At 45.4% G+C, this 19,891-nt stretch overlaps 1 protein-coding gene across 1 annotated transcript in view; it reads right to left on the reverse strand.

The window, feature by feature from the left end:
- Positions 1-19,891, reverse strand: part of ash1l (ash1 (absent, small, or homeotic)-like (Drosophila)) — a 30,608-nt gene that overhangs the window by 5,285 nt on the left and 5,432 nt on the right. Inside the window, 23 exon segments of the mRNA XM_051067537.1 lie at positions 69-207; positions 812-902; positions 1,023-1,109; positions 1,523-1,798; positions 3,137-3,269; positions 3,591-3,645; positions 4,480-4,594; positions 4,596-4,633; positions 4,830-4,996; positions 5,607-5,674; positions 6,178-6,327; positions 6,453-6,561; positions 9,008-9,154; positions 9,300-9,506; positions 9,716-9,824; positions 10,066-10,111; positions 10,278-10,351; positions 10,727-10,821; positions 10,952-11,125; positions 11,302-11,968; positions 14,812-14,869; positions 14,871-15,632; positions 15,634-19,254. Coding sequence (XP_050923494.1) covers positions 69-207; positions 812-902; positions 1,023-1,109; positions 1,523-1,798; positions 3,137-3,269; positions 3,591-3,645; positions 4,480-4,594; positions 4,596-4,633; positions 4,830-4,996; positions 5,607-5,674; positions 6,178-6,327; positions 6,453-6,561; positions 9,008-9,154; positions 9,300-9,506; positions 9,716-9,824; positions 10,066-10,111; positions 10,278-10,351; positions 10,727-10,821; positions 10,952-11,125; positions 11,302-11,968; positions 14,812-14,869; positions 14,871-15,632; positions 15,634-19,254 — 7,388 coding nt within the window.

Below are 19,891 nucleotides of genomic sequence, written 5' to 3' on the forward strand. Positions count from 1 at the left end.
AATTACAGCTCTACTTAAAACTTCTCTCACTACCAGATATCTTTAGTACAACATCCTGTTGAACTTACTTCTCGTTCTTCCAGAGTTTCTCGATTCGGAAGATGTCGAGTTTGTCTCGGTTGATGTGAGACAGGAGACGGTAAGACTGTCTGACAGGCTGGCCCTCAGGTGTGCGTCTGCTGTCTCTCATCAGATACACACAGTCACCTGCACGCAACACACACACACACAGACAGGTTACTTGTCTACAGCAGTAAATGTCATAAGAAACTGACTGCTTAAGTCACCTGACAGACAGAGTGTAACATCTCAGTTCAGTAACACTTCACAATGTTTTAAGGTGACTGGATCACACAGCGCTTCACATTCACTTTAGCACCCAACGGACTTAACGGACTATTACTTTTTCATGAAAACTTTAGGTTTAAGTGACATGATAACAATGAGTGGCTAAAAAAGTCTGGTCACTGAAATAATAAGAACAGCTTTAAGACCCCTGTCTGAAAATCACTGTTTCTGGCCTCTCTGGAATGGAAGTTTCAGGCCTGTTTCATTTCATTTGAAATCACTGTTGATGTGGTTGTAGGTCCTCTTACCACACCTGTTAGAGATGCTGGGTGTGGTCAGAGGGCCTACAACCACATCAACGGTGATTTCACATTGTTCTGGGGTATATCTGTTCACCAATGCAGCAAGATGAGACGTTACACCACTGGAGGTCAGCAAAGACAAGATTTTTAAGGGCTCTCTAAAAGTAGAGAGACCAAGCCTTTCCAATCTTTTGTGAGCTCACGACTGCTAGTTTCCATACCTTGATGTAGCAGCAGGTCATCTCTAAGGAGGCAGATGTAGTAGACAGAGCCAGCTTGGGCGTAGCTGGGCTGGGGTATCATGGGAACTTCCTGTAGTGACAACAACACATACATATAAATGAGATAAGAAGAAGTTGGTGACAGTTTAGTCTAGAAACAGGAAACATTAAGTTCAATATCCATGGCTGTTTTCCGCTGGAATAGACGTACCCTATCTATAGGCCGAGGGTCACACTGCTCACACAGGTAGTGCTCCACCTCTGTCTCCAGCCGCATACAATCAAAGTGCTGCCACACCTAGGAATAGGAAAAATTACAGAATCACATGAATGCAAAAAATGGGTAGTTGACTTCATTACTCCCCAGCTATTACTGACTGTGACTCACTCACGAGTGATGTGACACACTAACAAGGTCAAACACATTTATATCACTATCTTCAGAGCTGGTGATTCACAACTGTTGTTGCTCCATCAATATTTGTAACCATCTTTGTTTTCTTTGTCTAAAAATAGCAGAAATGCACAGAGAGGACTGACTGCACACTCTCCTTTGGAAAATCTCCTTGACAAAGCACTCCTTAGTTAGTCTCAGGAGAAATGCACTCTAAAACAGGTGTAACCTATCACATAGTAAGACAAAAAGAAATGAAAATGCAAGTAAAAATATAGATTTTTCTCCAGCTTTTTTCAGTTGGATGTGTCTCTTACCATGCACTTCTCACACTGGATCATCAGGCCTTCGTCCTTGTACATTCCACAGATGCAACGGATGACGTCATCGTCCTTGTCATGGGACCCCGGCCCTCCTCCTCCATGGTGGTGGTGACCATGGTCCCGCTCCAGAGAATCCGAGCTGTCGGCCTCGCTGGCGGTCTCGCCCACGATCTCATCAATCTGGACAGCGGCTTCGTGTCGAGCGCTGTAGTAGGCTTTTCGCAACCGACACACATCTCTGCCTACTGATGACTTCCTGCCGTAATATTTCTAGTGGGAGAACGAGACAAGTCGTAAAACGCAGCTGCTTTATTTGTTTTCCAAAAAAAAAAAAAAAAAAAAGGCACAAGGACAACAAGACCTCACAAACAGCATAAAGAGATGACATAAATCATGTTTAAGGCAGGAAAATGCACATTTGACCCCAGAATTACACCCTCATTGTTCAATCACTCAGACAAGACTTAAAGGTTCTCTGCCAGCACAGCTACAGGCAATTTGCTGCAGAAGAAAGGTCACTGATACAGAGAGATGCATTCAAAGCTACCTTTGCAGCTGCCAAAACTTTACCAACGAGGCAACACCCTGCAGCTCTCAGTTTAACAATAAACCGCATTCCCCTCACGCTTTTTTCAGTCTGCCAAAAAGGGCCTCAGGACCACGGGGTGAATCTAATTTAGACGTCCACTTCAAACTTCTCTGACTGGAAGAGTAAGCTCCTCTGAGAGGTTTCAAGTGGCACTTGTTTAAACTGCTACGCTATACAGATGTAAATCAAAAGGACCTGCAACGTGTGCTCAGAGGATCAGGAGTCGTGCAGTTATATCCCATTTGGGAGGTTTTTGTGCGCGAGAGAAGAGAGGAAAGCAATGACTGAGTGGGAGGGAAAATGTGTCGGAGCTGCACAGTAACAGCTTAAATTATCATTTTGATGAGGCTTTTTGATATTGACTGGCCTTTAAGAATCTGGGATCATGCTCAGGAGTTAGGGATGATGAAAACTGGGTTCTGCAGCAGCCATAGCCTTCATGCAATCATCAAACTAGTCTGTATTGACTGTTGGCATAAATACATAGAGGGATCTATAACACTGATTGAGCATCAAGTTTGCCAATAAAATATTTTTCAAATGATGGATGAATAATATAATGATGCTGGTACAAACATCCAGGGAACCGGGGACTAAATTTTGTTCCTGTGCAATAGCTCGAGGTGCATCCTTGTTCTGGAGGAAGTACTTTCTTATGGTTCAGGAACTATCAAGGCAACGCTTGAGATGCACAACTACAACTACAACGTGTCACTTCACAGAACAGTGAAGCACGGGGCGCAGCTAGAGTTGATGTAAGGGCGACGGGTGGGCATGTGTCGTTGGTGTTTATTAATGTTAACAAAAGAGAAAGAGCGAGTGTGCAAGCAGCAGCAAATGAGAGAACAAAGTAGCTGAAAGGAAAAATAAAACTTCTCTGAAATACTGTTTGTCTGCCAGCAACATGTGCTGCTTAACTGATGGAGCTATTAAATTATGTATGAATACATTTAAACGCTTATTCGGCAGTTCTCATTGTAAATAGCAGGGGATCAATAATGGTTGAAACACCTGCCTACCTCGGCATTGCGGAACACTTTGAGCATGTCTGTGTCAAACGCTTCAACGGTCTTGTAGTGGCCGGTGAGGATCTGCTTCTCGATGGTGCTCAGGTCCAGAGGGTCAGATACCTTCTCATAGTACTGGCTGTTCCTGTTCAAACACACACACAAAAAACAGCCCATGAGTCTGCAGACACTAGGAGCAGCCTGGTGGAAATCAAACTGCCATCCACGCAGGAAAAAGACACAAAAATAATGAGCTGTTATTGTTTTGACACAAAGTGGTTACTATCAATACTGGACAAGAATCAAAGCACAGGCTGTCACGGCTCAAACGCATGGCGGGAGATAAAGTGTTACACTATGTGGGTGCTGTACACTGATAGACCAGATAACAACAAGTAACTGTGCTGTCTGGAAAACAGTGAAACATTATGAATGAACCAGTTGACATGCGGGTTTGCACTCTTACCTCTTTCGTGACGGAAGGTTCACCAGCGGAGCAGCAAGTGTCTGACCAGCTGAATCTGAGGTAAGGCAAAAAGAATAACACTCATGTCATCATTTTTCAATTATAGAGCCTTATCATTCACTGAATATTAGATATTAGCACAGAGGCATTGACAGATGTGTTTTAAGCCTAAAGGTCATAATAATGAGGATATTTAACAGCTAGACAGGCAGGGTACAGGTTTAGCACCAGTAACTGTTTAGAGCAAGAAGCTAACCAACAACTAAACACATATGGGTCATATAAACAAATTAATATGCTGCACTACTGTGATAAAAACCAGCAATAACTGAATTACTGGTTGGCTGTTTCCAACACAACAAAACTACATTTTCCATTTTAGGCATTTTGCCAAGACTCTTGCTAAAAGGTTCAAACTCTCGGTACCAAAGTACCAAACATATCAAAATGCTTACATTCACAACTAATATTCAACTTTACATTCTGAGTATTTGTGGTAGGGATAATGAATGTGAGTGCAGAGTCTGAATGAATGACCTGTCCAGATTTGGCACAGTACCAAAACTGATCACTCCGATTTGTAAAATCAAATGATGTATTTTTTTGTCTGATGATAGTTTTGTTTTTTTTACATCAGAATTACAGTATTTACAGTTTAACTATATGCATGTATGATTAACTATATGCAACTGTCTTGTCTTTCCATTACATTAGGAATAAAACCAAACAATCTACTTTCCTTGGGTGGCACCTGGTTGTGATTTGAGCCAGCAATGGTTAAGGACATGAAACAAATGTAACTTCTCATAGAGCATAAGAAAAAACAGACATAGCTGTGAAATTCTCTGGTTCTCTGTACATGCACCAGTGTAGGTACAAAGAAACTAACCTTTGTAGCTGGTGATCATATCACAAATCTCCTTGAAGATGTGTGCAAGACGAGCAGTGCGCGTGACTTCTGTGTTTTCCTCAGCAGCGGCGAGTCTCCGTGTACGAACCGACCGCTGATGTCTGCAGGGCCGAGAACTGCGTCAGGAACACATCTGGAAACCAGGGATGAACATTACGTCAAGGTTTTACAATAGTATTCCATTTCAGATCATGAAGATTTCAGTTACATGCTCAGCAGACTCTGCAGAATCATCTATCACTGAACTTTTTTTCACAACTTCCCAAGTTTTCTTGCGTTCTCAAATTGCTATCACATCCTCTTCACACCTTTAAAACTTGCACACTCACCTGACTTGATGTTGCCGTCGTCACGGATGACTCCTCCCCAGCGTGTATACATAGACAGGCTGCTGGCATCCCTCTCTCTCTCACCCTCTCTCTTCAGCAGCTCCTGTTTCTCCCTCATCTTCTCCCAGTTCCTCAAGAGAAACACCCGGTGCTTCAACACAAAGTTTCTGGTGATTGAGGGGGGGAGGACGAGAGTGTGAAGACAGCTTGTGTCTGCATGTGCCAACATCAACTCACACCTAACACTTGATATGTCCAAATGTAGTTTGCTCTCTGATGGAAGCTCTTTTCATGAAGTTGAAATCTTGAAATACCACCACGGAGTTCTGAGATTAAGAGCATCTGATTTGACTTGCACTAAGATATTTGACCAAATCCTTTGCAAATGTTTGCTACTGAAATATTTCACCAACCAGTCATGGTTTGCTTTAAAATTTCTGATTAGGGACACAGAAATTTGAAATTGTACTTTCTACCATTGGCGAAATGTGCGTTTTGTACAGTGTGTAAATTAATTCATTTGTCAAATGAGCAATAGAATAAAATTCTGTTGAGAAAGGAATGCTCGATAACAAAAAATGCAAAGTGGTATTGGCCAATGTATGTGGGTGGGACAAAAATAAACATTATAATCCGTTCCATCCCATTGGAGTAAGGGATTCCAGTGTGTTGATTCGTACATGGTTTACAGGAAAGGAATGCAATACAGACTAAGCATGATCATGATCATGTGTACAAAAAGAGTTTCTCTTATGTGTTGCTTGTGTGTGTTTTTACCTCTCTCTGTTGGACATGGGTTTCATGAGATGAGGGTAAAACTTGTTGCTGTCACTCGACTCTTCCTCCTGAAAATAAAGGAAGTTGTATTGACACATGCACAGATGTTAGCGGGAAACTCCTCTTCGCTTATAAAATTAAAATAGTACTCCTGTTTCTTTTTACAACTTCTTCTAAAGTGTCATACTTAAACCCTGAAAGCCTATACGCAAAACATACCATGATATACATTTTAGTTCATGTGATTCAGCCCTCATTTCAACATATACCCTTTAAGGAGTTACTTTTTTAGATACCTTGTGGCCCACTACCGAGTACCTCTGAGACACAGACACATTCATGCCCTACATACACACTGCACCTAAGATTATATGATACAGTGCTGGACTTGGACAAATCTTTCATCAACACATAACAATAAGGTTTATTTATTATTCAAAGGAAAATCTGAAGCAAAACGTTATGGTATCAACCCTAGTTCTTCACTCTAGATTTTAAAATATATCATTTAAGACTCTTTTCTGAAGTGTTCCCTCTCATGGTTGAGTATTTTTATGTATTCATCACTCACTCGTTTCTTAAGCTGGTGTTTAGACTTCCTCTTCTCCTTCAGTCGACCCAGCCGCCGAGTCCCTCCTGTCTTCCCAGGCAGCCCGTTAATGCGCTGGCTTTTCCCTCCGATGATGCCACGGCAGCTCTCTGAGCCACACTTGCACACTTGCTGTAGAGTAGAGAGAAAGAAAAGCAACAAGATTTTTAGTTAAGCGAAAATCAAAGAAGCTGTGACCCTAGCTCTGGACAAAATGTTATGTCACAAAGAGGTCAAAGTGGTCGTTGATGCTTCACCTGCTCCTCTGTGTTGAAGGAATGGAAGTTGTAATCGTAGGTGAGCTCAGTGCCACTGTTGATGTCCTTGAGGGCAAAGAGACCAATTCTGTACACGCCATTCACTGACCTAGGAGAGAGAGGAGTCACAGAAGAGAGAAATGAGTAAATGCTGACTTTATGTGACACACAACTTCAATTAATGACTGTTTATAGGACAAGTTAAAGGAGACAAATATTTAGAAAGGTATTTTAAGATATTCCTCCTCCTGACCAAAGTGTGTTTTGACCTGTCGGGAGGCTACTGTGTCTTAGTCCCTTTTAAGATGAATAGTTAAATAATAAAACTTAAAATAAAAGCTAATTATTATATATTCATACAAATAGGAAATGTTGCCAAGCAGCACAAAATCGTTCCTCCTAACAGGTTCAACTTATTATGTAACAGGCACAAGGACTCACGTTAGTTCAGTTCAGAACAAAATTATAGGAAAACTGGGTCATTTTCAGGTCAAGCTTCCTGGACGGCAGTGAAGGATTTTGACAGTGATTATTCAAGATGACAACATTTGCTTGAAAACTACCATTTTAGACTGCTAACTGTTTATCAATGGGTTTGATCCTGAGCTGGGGATCAGAAGTCAAACACTACCTGTATCTGAAACAGAGTGGAAAGCCTTTAATAATAGTAGCCTTACGTAAAAGTAAGTCTCCATGAAGTCAGGTTTTCAAGTTCCTGCCTTGACTTCAAACTTAACATTTAAATATTGATGTTCGAAAGACAATGATATTTAAGGCATTCTAAAATTGGAACAGTTTTTAACAGGGACTGTCCCGGTTTTCATTTGCTCAATTTGGCTACCGCTCAACACGTTGTAATCCCTTTTTTCCTCCTTTCCAAATGAAGCAGTGCTCCAGCTTTTCCTCATTCTTCCAAGAATAAAGCACACTATTCTGTTTGCCAGCCACTTGATAATTTATTCCTTCTATAGGGGTAAAAAGCTGGTTCAGCGCATTGTCTTCAAGCACTACAGCTGTATCTAAGGCCCGGCTGCATGTAATCTCTCTTCTGTGACAAGATGGATGACTCGTCAGGCTTTGTGCTGAAAATCCTCCATCCTTGTGGAGTCTTTTATTTCAGCCCAGCCACTCTACATTACACACACACACACACACACGGACTCGCACACATACACAGACCAGTGCCCTAGATTATGAGCTGGTCTTTGCTGGAGGGCAGAGGGTACAGTTTGATTGTTGGCACTCTCAAGGTTGTTAGCTGTCCACAATCAAATCCACGGAGGGTTAAACTGTGGCGACACGTGGTGCAAATTCACCATAACACTAATGAACCACAACTTAAGAAAAAAAACAAGTAGGTTTTACTTGGTAAAGTCAGACACAGAGGCCTGGCCTAATAAGCCAAGTCTCCGATTGCAGTGGATTTAGCCATGCTGTGAGAACAATCTCTCAGGAAACCAGTGAATTGTTTTGGCATGGTGCGAGGCCTTTAAGCCATTTAGGTCTCTGAACACTGGCGAAGTGTGACTGAGGTGATCTCATCAGATTACCACCGCACAACCACATTAATAAGGTTGGGGTTTCAAGGCACAGCTTTCTCATTTACAATGAAGTGCACCTGCTACACGTGTCCCTTTTAGAGCTTGTGTAAGATACCCAAACTAGGACAACACAATATTTCCTAACATTCGCTGTGACTATTTATCCGTGTCCTGGGTTAAAGTGCTTTAACTGAATAGCTTTAATAAATCCACACAGCTTCAGAAATGTCCATAATAAAAGAACCAACACCAGCATAAACACAACATTTTCATGAATTAAAGTACACACACACTTATAGCTACAAGATTCACTATAACTTGTGGTTAAATATTCTGTAACTCTCTGTGCCAAGAATAGAGGTGTAGCAGAACTTTTTGTGGCTTGGATGGCCTTGTCTCCATTTGGATCACACTGCACCGAAAATATTATTTTTGCGCTGATTATCTTACTGGCCCATTCTGGACCACCTTCACTACAGTCAGTATGCCTCTTAGAGAGAAAATAAGAAATTTCTCATTTCACCCGAATCATCAGGCACACAAACGGATGGAAATTACGTGAAACTATTTAGGTAATGTGCTAGTCTATTTTCCAGTTCGTTAACCTTAAGTGACAGAAGCATTTAGAAAACAAAATACTGAATTATCAAGCTGGAACTTTTTCCAATCAGCTTCTCCCACTCTCACAGCTTCACTTTTTCAACACTGTCTGTCTCTTTAATTCTCTCTGTGGACTGCTGATGTGCCTGACTTAAATGGCAAACCCTACTCTTACAGAACTCCTAATGGAAGTTAACATTACCATTTACATCACACAAGTGGACGCAGTATACTTTCTTTGTCATCACAGTCAAACAACTGCAGTGTGTACCAGGTCTGACTGAATTATCCGTCAGTAACAAGTGCTCATGCTTGCGCCTGAACAGGCTTAGCCAAATCTGGGTTTTGGTAAGAGCCCAAAAGCGCCACAAGGACATTATTAGGGAACTGGTTTAAAGCTGCCATGACACCCACCACTTCTGCATCTCACAGTTGGGTTCACAGCTGTGGTTTATGAAGCGTGCCTCATTGCCCATTCGGTAGCTGTCAATCACCATGCCGCTATCCAGGTTCAGACAGTAGTGGCCACTGTGGGAAAAGTACTGCTCCATCATACGGCTCCTGAAACATGGTAGGAAAGAAGTGGTGGAAGGTTAAAAGAGAGGTTTTTGACAGTTTCCATGTCTAAATAAGTCCTGAACGGAGGACGTGAATATGCTTAACGCAGAAGATGTTAAATCTTCTCTCACTTTTTAGGGCATCTCACCTGAACTCCTGTTCGCTAACCACCTCTCCCAGGTACTCAATGATAAACTGTCCAGAGCGGAGAGATTCCTTGGTGCGGATGCCCCAGCCCTTGCCCTCAGCACGGAATCGCTCCAGACACTGCACCCACTCATGTCTCTGGATGTGCTGGTTGTCACACTGATCGCCACATGGACAGGTGCTGGGAGAGCACTCAGCAAAGCTCATCCTGGGTGGAAAAAAAAAGGTTGAAAAGGTTGAATTCTTTTGTCCTGACACCATCTTCAGCCTCTATTCACATCTGTTTCATAACTAAACAAACAACTTTCCAGAAACATTCCTGAAAAAAAACAAAACAAAACACGTGGCTAAACCTGAGTCTTGATTTTTGGAACAGAGTAGGACTGATTTTTTACAATGATTGTGATGTGTCTTTACCTATTCAGGCAATCATCCAGACAGCCTTTTTCAGTCAAGCTCTCAGGAGGTCTACAGTTGCACGTAGTTGTTTCATAACCAGAGAGAGGCTTCACATCCACATACACATCTGTGAATCAAACAGGGGTTTGCGGTTTAACATTTAAAGTTACTGGCAGTCTAATGAAGTAGTAAGTATTTTTAATTCCTGTTTTGCTAACAACGCATAACAAAATAGCACAGACAACAACAGTCAAAGCAACCAAGGCAACCGATGAAGCAAATACCACCGTGTCTCATACTTTAACAGAGAAGTAGTAACAAAAGTTGTGTGTTTTGGCAGGGTTGTTGGAACAAAGCCAGATACTCACTTGATCTGATCTTTTTATAAAGGGGGACATCAGGCCTCTTGTAAAGCTGAAACACAAAAACAGAAGAACGACCACAAAGGAGTTTAATAACAGAAAGAAAATACTTATGTGGGCCACTACTGGGGCTGTAAATTTTGAAACTATTCATCAGACTTTCACTCTGACCATGGGAAAAACCCTAAAGGCAATTAGCGCTCGATGTGATTGATCACCTGATCGTGTTTCCACAGCCATAAGATGTCGTAAGGCAACTGGAAATCAATACGCTTCTGTCTCAGGTACTTCCCTGAAAAAGCAACAGCAGGGGAGATTTGGAGAGAGAAAATAAAAGTTGAAAACATTAGTGAAGAAGGGAAGTAATCACTGACAGCATACATACATCACAGTTATATTCACATACTGTATGTAAATGAGGAGTTTGATTTCCTTTTTTCTTCCACTTATAATGGCTGAAAATACAGTACAGACCAGTGGTAACTGCAAAAGAAGTGTTATGTTCCTAGAAACAGGTTTACTGAGTTATGTAGACACTTTTGATGAGTAACCTCAGAAGCCCCACAAGTCTGAAACATTCTGGGTCTTAGTCAGCAAAGTTTATTCAACATCTGCGAAAAGGGACACAAGTTTTAAAAGTGCAGTGTAAAAAGTGTTTGAGACTCACCAACATGTATGGGAGCTGGAAACAATCCATACTCATGTTCCCCAGGTATGTATTCTAGCTTCTCTTTCTTTAGCTGCAGAAGCTGACTCCGTGGACTACAGGGTGAGGAGAAACAGTAACATGTAAAGAGAAGTTTTAAGCCACCCAATGAGTATATGGTGAGCTTGAACCTTAAACAACACATGAATCTCAGAGTTATTTTCAAGCATTTCAGGAAGCACTCACTCTTCAGTCTTGTACACGTCAGAGTAAAGCCCCGCCTTCTGGAACTTCTTCTTTGGAGGTCTGGCTGCTCTCTTCTCCCGTTGGCTGGTTATGGGCATGGGTGGAGCTTGTTCCCTGGAGACGGTGCCGGGGCGTTCCGGGGAGCAGTGGCCATCTGCTTTGCTTTCCATTGAGCTAAAAATAGAACCATGACTTGTTTTTTGTGACGACTGGACTTAATAAATGTTCCTATATATACCAGTAGTGAATCCTAACATTAGCACTCACTGTGAATCATTGTCAGTGTCCCCACAGACGGGACTCTTGGGTATAAAGGTTAACATGCAATAGTGTGGTGAAAATTAGCTTACCCACGAAAGTGCTGGAGCTCCTCATGAGTAAGCCAGCTTCTTCCGGTCCCAGTCCTGGACCTTGCCACCAGGTTGCCCAGGCTCTCCTCTCTCTCCGGCAATTGCTCCTCAGTCTCTTCTACCTCCCCGTCCTCTTCTTCCTCCTCTTCTTCCTCATCCCCATCTCTCTCCCAGTGCTTCCTCTTCTGGCCTTTTCTACGCTGCCCCTGAACTACTGACTCAATAGCATCTGTCACAGTATCCCCTTCCCTCCCCCTGACTCCCGCTGGCCGCTCTCCCCCTCTGTCCCTGTGCCGGGTCTGATTCAACTCAACGACAGGGGGTGGGGATGGCGGCGGGGAGGGTAATGGGTGTTTCCTGGGACGTCCAGGGCCCCTCTTCTTCACCACGTTGTTTCCTGTACGAGCCTGTCTCTGCAGCTTCTTGGCACGTAGGATTTTGTTGACGTGGTGCAGGCTGTGTTTGGATGGCTGTGCCCGATGGGAGTGGTGGGGCAGCGAGGCATCCAAGCAACAGTCCTGAGAGGGAGAGAGGCAGGAGGAGGAGGCAGAGCCGTGGGAGTGAAACAGAGAAGACTGGTGATGGTGCTGCTGTCGGTGGTGCAGGGATCCTTCGGGTCCTTCAGGGGTCGAGAGGGCAACAACTCTTGTCTGGATACCTGATGACCCTAGACAAAGACACAACAAATTAATGCTCTGCATGTATCAAAGCACACAGCACATTCTTAGCATTTCTAAGTAGCACTGGGATAACTGAGACTGTCAACAGTCAGTGTGTTGTCGAGCAGTGTGTGTGATACTGTCTTGTGTCTCGGCTATGTGGGACAATGGGCAATGTGCCCCAAAAAGAAACTGTTCAATCACTCTGAATGACAAAGTAGTCTATCACTGATACAGGTTGGAGCTAAGGCAAATACATTAACATGAAAACAGCACAAAGCAACCTCGAGTCAACATTAAAATTAGTTTGACAGAGCTTCACATCTCAAACAAGTGACTGGTTAACACAGCATCAAGGACCATCATATCCCCATCAGGCTGACATTCAATAGTAAATAAAAGAACATAGAGCATCTTTTCACCATCTCTTAGCTGCTCTTAATTTTCTCTGACTCTCCATATCATTTTCCATTCACAAACATCTTTCTTCAAATCTCTCCTCTTTCCTCGTTTACATTATTTTTTAAATCATATTTCACCCTCGTCTTCTACGTTCTCCTTCCCATTCCCTTTACTTCAACATTACAAGACTCCTTCTCGTTCCTCTCAGTCTTCCTCTCTTTTGTACCTCATTAACATTGTTCTCCTGTTCTCCTGTGCCTCATCATCCCTCCTTCCTCCCCTTGCTTGACCTTAGAAAACCCTTCTTCCGTCTATATTTATACAGGTACGTCACCTCATATTGAATCTTGTCTTGTAGGAATGTTGACCACTTATTCCTCCACACCTTAAACCCATATGACCCCACTATATTCATTATCCATTCACTTTCCTTTAATGTCTTCATACTCCAACTGCCCTACTTTCACTTGACAAAAGGGGAAGTGTTATTCCTAAACCTTACCACTAATTAAGAAAATTTCCATGCAATTTTTTCATTCTTGGTGGAATCTTATCTTTAATGAAAATGCCACAAAGTCAAAAGAATACCAAATAATAAAAGGACTAAGTGGTTAAAAACAATATCTGTTTAGATTAATGCATCTGTGCTATACTAGCTCTATTACTAGTATAAGTCAACCATCATTATGTGTCAGACATAAGTCCAGGTTTAGTGAAAGAGGGCTGCCCCATGTCCTTTGACCCACAAAGCCTAGCCAGAGTGAGATCCAGATCAGGGGGCCCACTCATTACCCAAGTCACCAGGTAAAACAGGGTCAAAGTAGAAGGGCCAATTAACGAGCTTATCAGAGTGGACAACAATTTTAGCTAGTGCCTGACCCCTGCCCATTCCCACATATTATGTGAGCAGGTTGACATGTGGTCATAATGTGTCATCGAGCATGGTGAGAAACACAAGCACAGTGTTTGGACCGGCTTATGTAACAAACAGAAATACACTTTTCTTTTGTTGACATAAATTAATTATTTAAATCTTCTCTTTATGCAACATCTTATCCTTGACTTTCCTCACAGTTCCCTTTTTCCCACATCACTCCCTGCCCATCCTCCCCTGTTATTGTGCATCTATCTACCTCCATCACTTGTCCACAACTTGTTGTGTGCGCTAACCCAGTCCCCACCTTTGGCCTCCTCCTCCTCCTTCATGATGCAGTCTGTGACCGCAGACTGACCCTGAGTCCTGAGCTCTAATCCAGGATTATTACCCAGTCTTGGTTTGAACTGCACCATGCTGCCTCTTACAGCCTCCCATCTCACTCAGAGACATGCACATAAACATTAAGTAATACTCCCATACAAACCGTGCTCGCTGCTCACGCACACGCAGACACAGACACACAAACACATCAGTCTTACTAAGGGGGAACTCGGGAGTCACACTGATGGAGCAAGACCACTGCTGCAGCACCGTGTCTTACATCAGCAACATTAGCTCTGCCCAGGTGCAGGGTGTACTGAAGGATAGGACTAGGCCTCACACTGTGGGCTTTTGAGGGAAATGTCTCCTAAATATAGCATGTTAACAAAACACTCCACCCCTGCAGTAAGATGAGCTCTGGCAGAAATACTATATCAACTGCGGCCAACTGTGGCCATACACACTCGCAGTGGAGCCAGTTTAAGTCATTACGCTTGTTTGTTTTTTTTCTTCTTCTTTTTGCCAAACCCGTAACCACTAGTGAGAGCTACCAAATGTCAAGACAGTGTATACACAGGGGACGTTACTGTCTTTCAAAGGGACTTTTCCCCCCACTAAATTAGGTGGCCTATTCCACTTAGTATTTTCTTAGTTCAGATGGGGGACAGCTGAGAGGGAGCTACAGAGACAGAACTGATGATCTTCCAGTGTTTGATCTAACCACAACTGAGGTGTGGACTACGTAGTATTTTCAAGAGACATACAGGGCTCACTGGGCAAAGATCATGCACGATTTGAGAGCCCACTTGCTGTGCCATATGGCAATGTCTGAAAGAGTTGTTGCCCAAATATATAGTCCTGGAATCAGTGCTAGATCTAACTGTGCCAGTTTCACCATAGCTGTGCCAAGCCGTAAAGCAGACATCAGCCAATCATATTCAGCTACAGACGTCTTGATACAACTACATTTGGACTATTTTTGGAAAATGAATTTGGTGCTCAATTGACTCCAATAACCTCTCACACTGTTAAATTTAATTTGGGTCAAATGATTTTCTGTGCTGAAAAGCTCATCAAACTAAAGAGCTTATAGAGCTCCATTTACAATTTGGGATTCAATGCAGTGTGTAGAATATCCAAGAACAAATAACTGCTATTGTTACTGTGTATCAGTTTATCAGTGGATGCTCACTGTAGGCAGCTTATTCACACAGATCACTTTACAATATAACTCAAGCAAACTGGACTTACCCAACTCTCTCCTCTCTGCTGATGTTGAGCGGTCTTTCCTCATTGGCCGGTCCATGCGGAGAAAAACTGGAGCTGTCTGAGACGACTTCAGTCTTCCTGTTCCTGCTCCCCTTCAACGTAGTGCGGGTGAGAGCAGAGGCAAACAGGTTTGTGAGGTTTGGAGAATCATGGGCTCCAGGCTCTACATCCTCCGTGGGGGTGAGAGGCTCCTCATCCTCGCTGTCCGAGCAGCCCGCTGGGTCTTCAGCCCGTCCATCTGAGAAGGGACCCTGGCCGGGCGCCACATGACCCCGGGAAAGCTTAGAGTAATCTGCCTCAGAGCTGCCCATCCTAAACCAGGACTCCACTGGGTGATGGCCTTTTGAGCTGCTACCCAGTGCAAGCCTGGAGGGCCCAAGACAGGACATGGAGCTCTCTTTGCGCTTGTACCTTTCTGCAGATGAGGATGAGGAAGAAGAGGGGGAGTTGGCAGAAGTGGCAGCAGTTTGCTTGCTGGCACTGGTGCTGGAGGTGTCTCGTCCAAAACGGCATCGCTGTAAAGACTCTGCCATTCCCAAACTGCCAACCCGCTCCCCTTTCCCTGATGCTCCACTGTCAGAAATCCCTGCATTAGCCCGGCTCCCTGATCCACTTATTGCTGCTTCCTCCCTGTCCTCCTCGGCACACCGCTCTCTGTGTTTGTGTCTGTGTTTGTGTTTGTGGTGCCAGTTGAAGGAAAGCTCAGAGGACATGGGTGGGTACAGGACAGGAGACCTTCCTCCTCCCAGGAACTCCTGCCTGAGCAGCTTATGTTTTTTCTTGTGAAATTTGGAGGGGTTCAGTCAGGAGATGTGAGGGGTGGTGATGATGCATATAAGATGTGGGTGGAGGAGGGGGGAATGACGGTGAGTGGTGAGAGTGGTGGGATGGGGCTGTGTGGGGTGACTGGTGGTGTGGGTGGGGATACAGAGCGCTAGCTGTAGGATAGCCCCTGTAATAGCCCAACCCCAGGGGCCCAGAGGAGTAAGGAACGCTATAGGAGGGGTGGTAGAAGCCTCCGCTGGAGAGTGGGAACCCAAGCCCAGGTACAAAGGGGACCTCAGACATGGACTCCCTCAGTTTGGGAGGCCGTCCCCGTTTCTTCTTCATGTCTGGTTTCCGAACATAGTGCAATGGGTCACAGGAGTATGCAGGATGGGAGTAGAAGCTGCCAAAGTTAACCCTGAAGATTGTAGGCAGGAGGTCCCTGTGGACATAGTGATGTGGAGGAGGGCCACCTGTGCCTCCGATGCCCCCACTGGCCCTGCTCCCCACCCCTGGCACTCTACTCGTTCCTGCTGCTATTCCTATTCCACTGCCGAGCCGGTGCCCTGTGGTACGGTGTGCAATACGTATCTCACTCAGTCTCACGACAATTTCATCCAGCTCAGCGAGGAAGTCCGGATCATGCCGGCGGGAGCGCAGCTGCAGGTACTTCTTCTTGCGTTTCCGTTTCTGTCTCTTTAGCTTGTCGTAGCCGGGGCACCCGTGGCTGCGGCGTTTACACTTGTGCTTATGTTTCTCCTTGTGTCCCATTAAGGAGGAGGCTGGGGCCGCTGGGTGAGGTCTCCGGGGATCAGGTGATGACCTCGCCCCGTGGGGCGATGGAGAGGGTGAGGGATGTTCCATGAGCACAGCAGAGTGTCGCCGCCTGCCTCTGGAATTAAGTCCCACCCCTGGACCCATAGCTGAACCGATGACGCCTGGCATTAGTAATCCACTGCCCATCCCTGGAGGCATCCCAATTCCACCCAAGCCACCCACCCCTCCAGCTTTCTCACCGCGGTCAGACGTGCTGTTATTGTCTGTTCCTATACCACTGTCACTGGGCACTGTCTCCTCACTGTGTGACTCACTGACTGGTGACGGAGTGGCTTCTTTCAACTCACTGAGGGGGGCAGGGGAGGTGGGATGGAGCGGCCTGGGAGGGGAAAGCTTATGATAATGGTAGTGCTGCCTGTAATGGTGGTGGTGATGATGGTATCCACGGCAAGATGACTTTTTCTGGGAAGCTGCTGTGGCCATAGATGATGACGTCGAGCCCAGCCCTTGGTTGCGAGGATTAGGGGCCGAAAAGGTCGGGGGAGGGAAGGAGAATGTGTTGTGGCTATGATGGGGGTTAGAATAGTGAGCATGACCTGCAAAGTGCACTGAGCCTGGCTCCACAAAGCTGGCATCGCTGATGGGACTGTGGCCTCCACTAGACTGTGAGAGAGAGGGGGAGGGAAAGACCTCTGAAGAGGAGAGCTGGTGCTGTTGCTGGGACTGTGACTGATGGTGATGGAGGGGGGAAGTGGTGTTTGGAGATAGGAAGGGTTCTGGTGGTGGCGTTGTAGCTGAGGCATTAGCCACTGCTTTTGGTTTGCGGCCTCTCCTCTTACCCATATATATTGTGCCCTTTTTGCTGACATTAATTTGTGGCCCTAGCTTTCCCCCAAAAGAAGCAGCCAGGGAGGACAATGATTGGGTGGCAGCTTCCACAGAGCCGACCACCCCACTGGTAGTGCCTTTAGGGGTGTCTTCTGTTCTTGGGCCTAACAGGATTTGACTGAGAATGCGCTTACGTTTCACACTTTTCATCTTATTGATCTTGCCTATAATAGTCTTCATGATAAGCTGCCCGTTTCCTTTGCTGCGGAAACGTTTGTCTCCCATGTCTCCAGCCTCTGGAGCTAACGTGGGAGGCTGACCCTCCTGGGGTAAGGTAGGGGGAAGGCGCTTAGGACGTCCACGTTTTCTAGGCATAGGTTTAGGGGGGTTCAGGTCCACCTCTGGGTGAAGAACAGGTGGATCCTGCTCTTCTTTGGACTTGAGTAAAGATGAAAAGACCTTAGAGGGGGCCAGCTTGTTAGGTGGGTGCCCATGGGCCGGGGCGTCAAGCCTCGGCATTTTGGACTTTGGCCTTCCCCTTTTCTTAGGCTGGGGTGGGAAGAGCTGTGACACTGGACTTTGTGGCACAGGATTTGGTTTGACCTTATTTGGGTTGGGAGGCCGGCCCACCGGTCTTTTAACCGGTGGCGACGGCATTTCCAAGCTTGAAGATAAAGGCATGGTGGTTTTGCTCTGGTCGAAGGGACTATCCTGGCCTGTTCTTTGACTCTGCGTCTTGTTCATAATGCGAGTCCATCGTGGTTTCCTTCCCCTGCGTTTTTTAAGGGGTTTGCTGTCCTGCTCTGCGGGAGAGTCTAGGGATGAATCAGGAGAATCATCTCTAAGTGGCGTCTGTGGGCTATCTTCACCATCTGGCTCTGGCGGAGAAGTTGCCCTCTGTCTAACAGACTCAGGGGGACTGCTAGTCCGACCAGGTCGGCTACTATCCCGGTTGGGACTGCGCTTACTTGGACTGGAGCTCTTCCCCCTCTCAACACGCAGTGACTGATTATTAGGCCCCTTGTCTTTCCCTTCTGGCTTTCCTGTTCCTGTTTGGGGAGGGCACTTGGTTAAGTCTCTGGGGCTGTCCCCATCCTGCTCCCTATCACTTGCACTGCTTTCCTCTGCCAAGGCAGGACTCTCGCGTGCATGGTGTCCTTGTGAGGGAGCAGGGGAGCCCAGGTGACTCACTGCACTCACTGTTCTCTGCTCAGCTGAGGTGGTGGAAGAGGATGAAATGGGACAAGATGGCAAAGATGTGGTGTGGGGCTGGCAGTGAGCAGGACGTGACAGCGGTTTAGAAATGCTACTGTTGCTGTTGTCATTGTTGCTGTCCTTTGACATGGTTGACAGGCGGTTATTGCCAAAGGTGAGTGCTGGGCTGCTGCTGCGACTACTGCTGTTGCTGCTGTTCAAGCTGATGCTGTTGCTGATGCTGTTACCGCTGCTGCTACTAGCTTTCCCAGCCCCATCTGTGTCCTCCTTCCTCAGTGGAGTCAGGCTGGGTAAATTTTCCATAACACTGTCTTTGTTCCTAGAGCCATAGGGCCGACCAGGTGGTCGTGATACAGGAGGTGGTGGTGAAAGGTGGACCATTCTTGAGTATGTGTTCCTATTAGCCATAGCCCTGTCTCGCTGCTTGGCTGTGGGGGCCATAAAGCCTGAGCTCGGGAGAGGAGGAGCGGGGTCAACCTTTGCAGGTTTGGCCGGCTTTGGGGTCTTTGATGGTGGACATGTTGCTATGAGTTGAGCTAGCTTCTCAGTGACTGTGGGTGCTCCCCAGTTTTGGACACCCTTGTCCTTGTCTCTCTGACTTTCAGTGCTATAGGTGTACTGAGGTGGTTTAACACCCTCAAAACTGGGTTCTTTCGACGCAGGTAGTGGTGGAGAAGGTGAGGATGTCCGGGGGTTGAGTTGTGGAGTTGGTGTTTTCTTCCCAGAGGGATGCGTTTTACTGTCTGGCGAAGGGCGGTGTAGGTTAAGGGGTCTCTCAGATGTGGTGACTGCTTTTGTGTCTGGCTTTGTATCAGACTTGCAATCCATCTTTGGTGGACCCTGCAAAAAAAAAAAGACACAACAAGATAGCAAGTGATTAAAGAAAAGTAATAGTGGTAAATGATAAATGTGTTACATTTAAGAAATGCACCGCACAATTTCTAAATTGCATGGATGTATCTACATAGCATTGTCTCTTTAACACCATTTTTTAAATAATATACAAAAGTGATATGCTGATATCTAAAGACACACACATCTGGCCAGGGACACCCCCAAATGCTAGTACAAACTATCTACCAGTAATAGGTTTCTTTACCCCTTTACAAATTTCAATTCATTTGTAAGATTTCCTGCCTAGTTCTGCTTTCTGGGCATGCCCGGGAGGGGGAAGTTACACTCAACTCAATAACACTTATCAGGGTCAGATTGGGGACAGAGAGGGAGAGCTGGAGAGAAGGGTCACGCAGGGGAGGGGGTGGAGAGGACGTGGCCAGGCAGAGACAGAGTATAGACGACACAGACAGGAGGGAGACCGGAGGGGGCGGTGCGTGATGAATAGAGACAGGCCAACAGAGAACACAAAGAATACTAAAGAACAATTTATGCTCTGCTCTTTATCTGCGCAATAACATGGTGATTACTAGGGTAACCTTGTTGTGGACCACTGCCTTAGCAATGACTGACTGATAACATT

The sequence above is a fragment of the Lates calcarifer genome, linkage group LG3 (assembly GCF_001640805.2).
Source record: "Lates calcarifer isolate ASB-BC8 linkage group LG3, TLL_Latcal_v3, whole genome shotgun sequence".
Classification (NCBI taxonomy): Eukaryota; Metazoa; Chordata; class Actinopteri; family Centropomidae; genus Lates; species Lates calcarifer.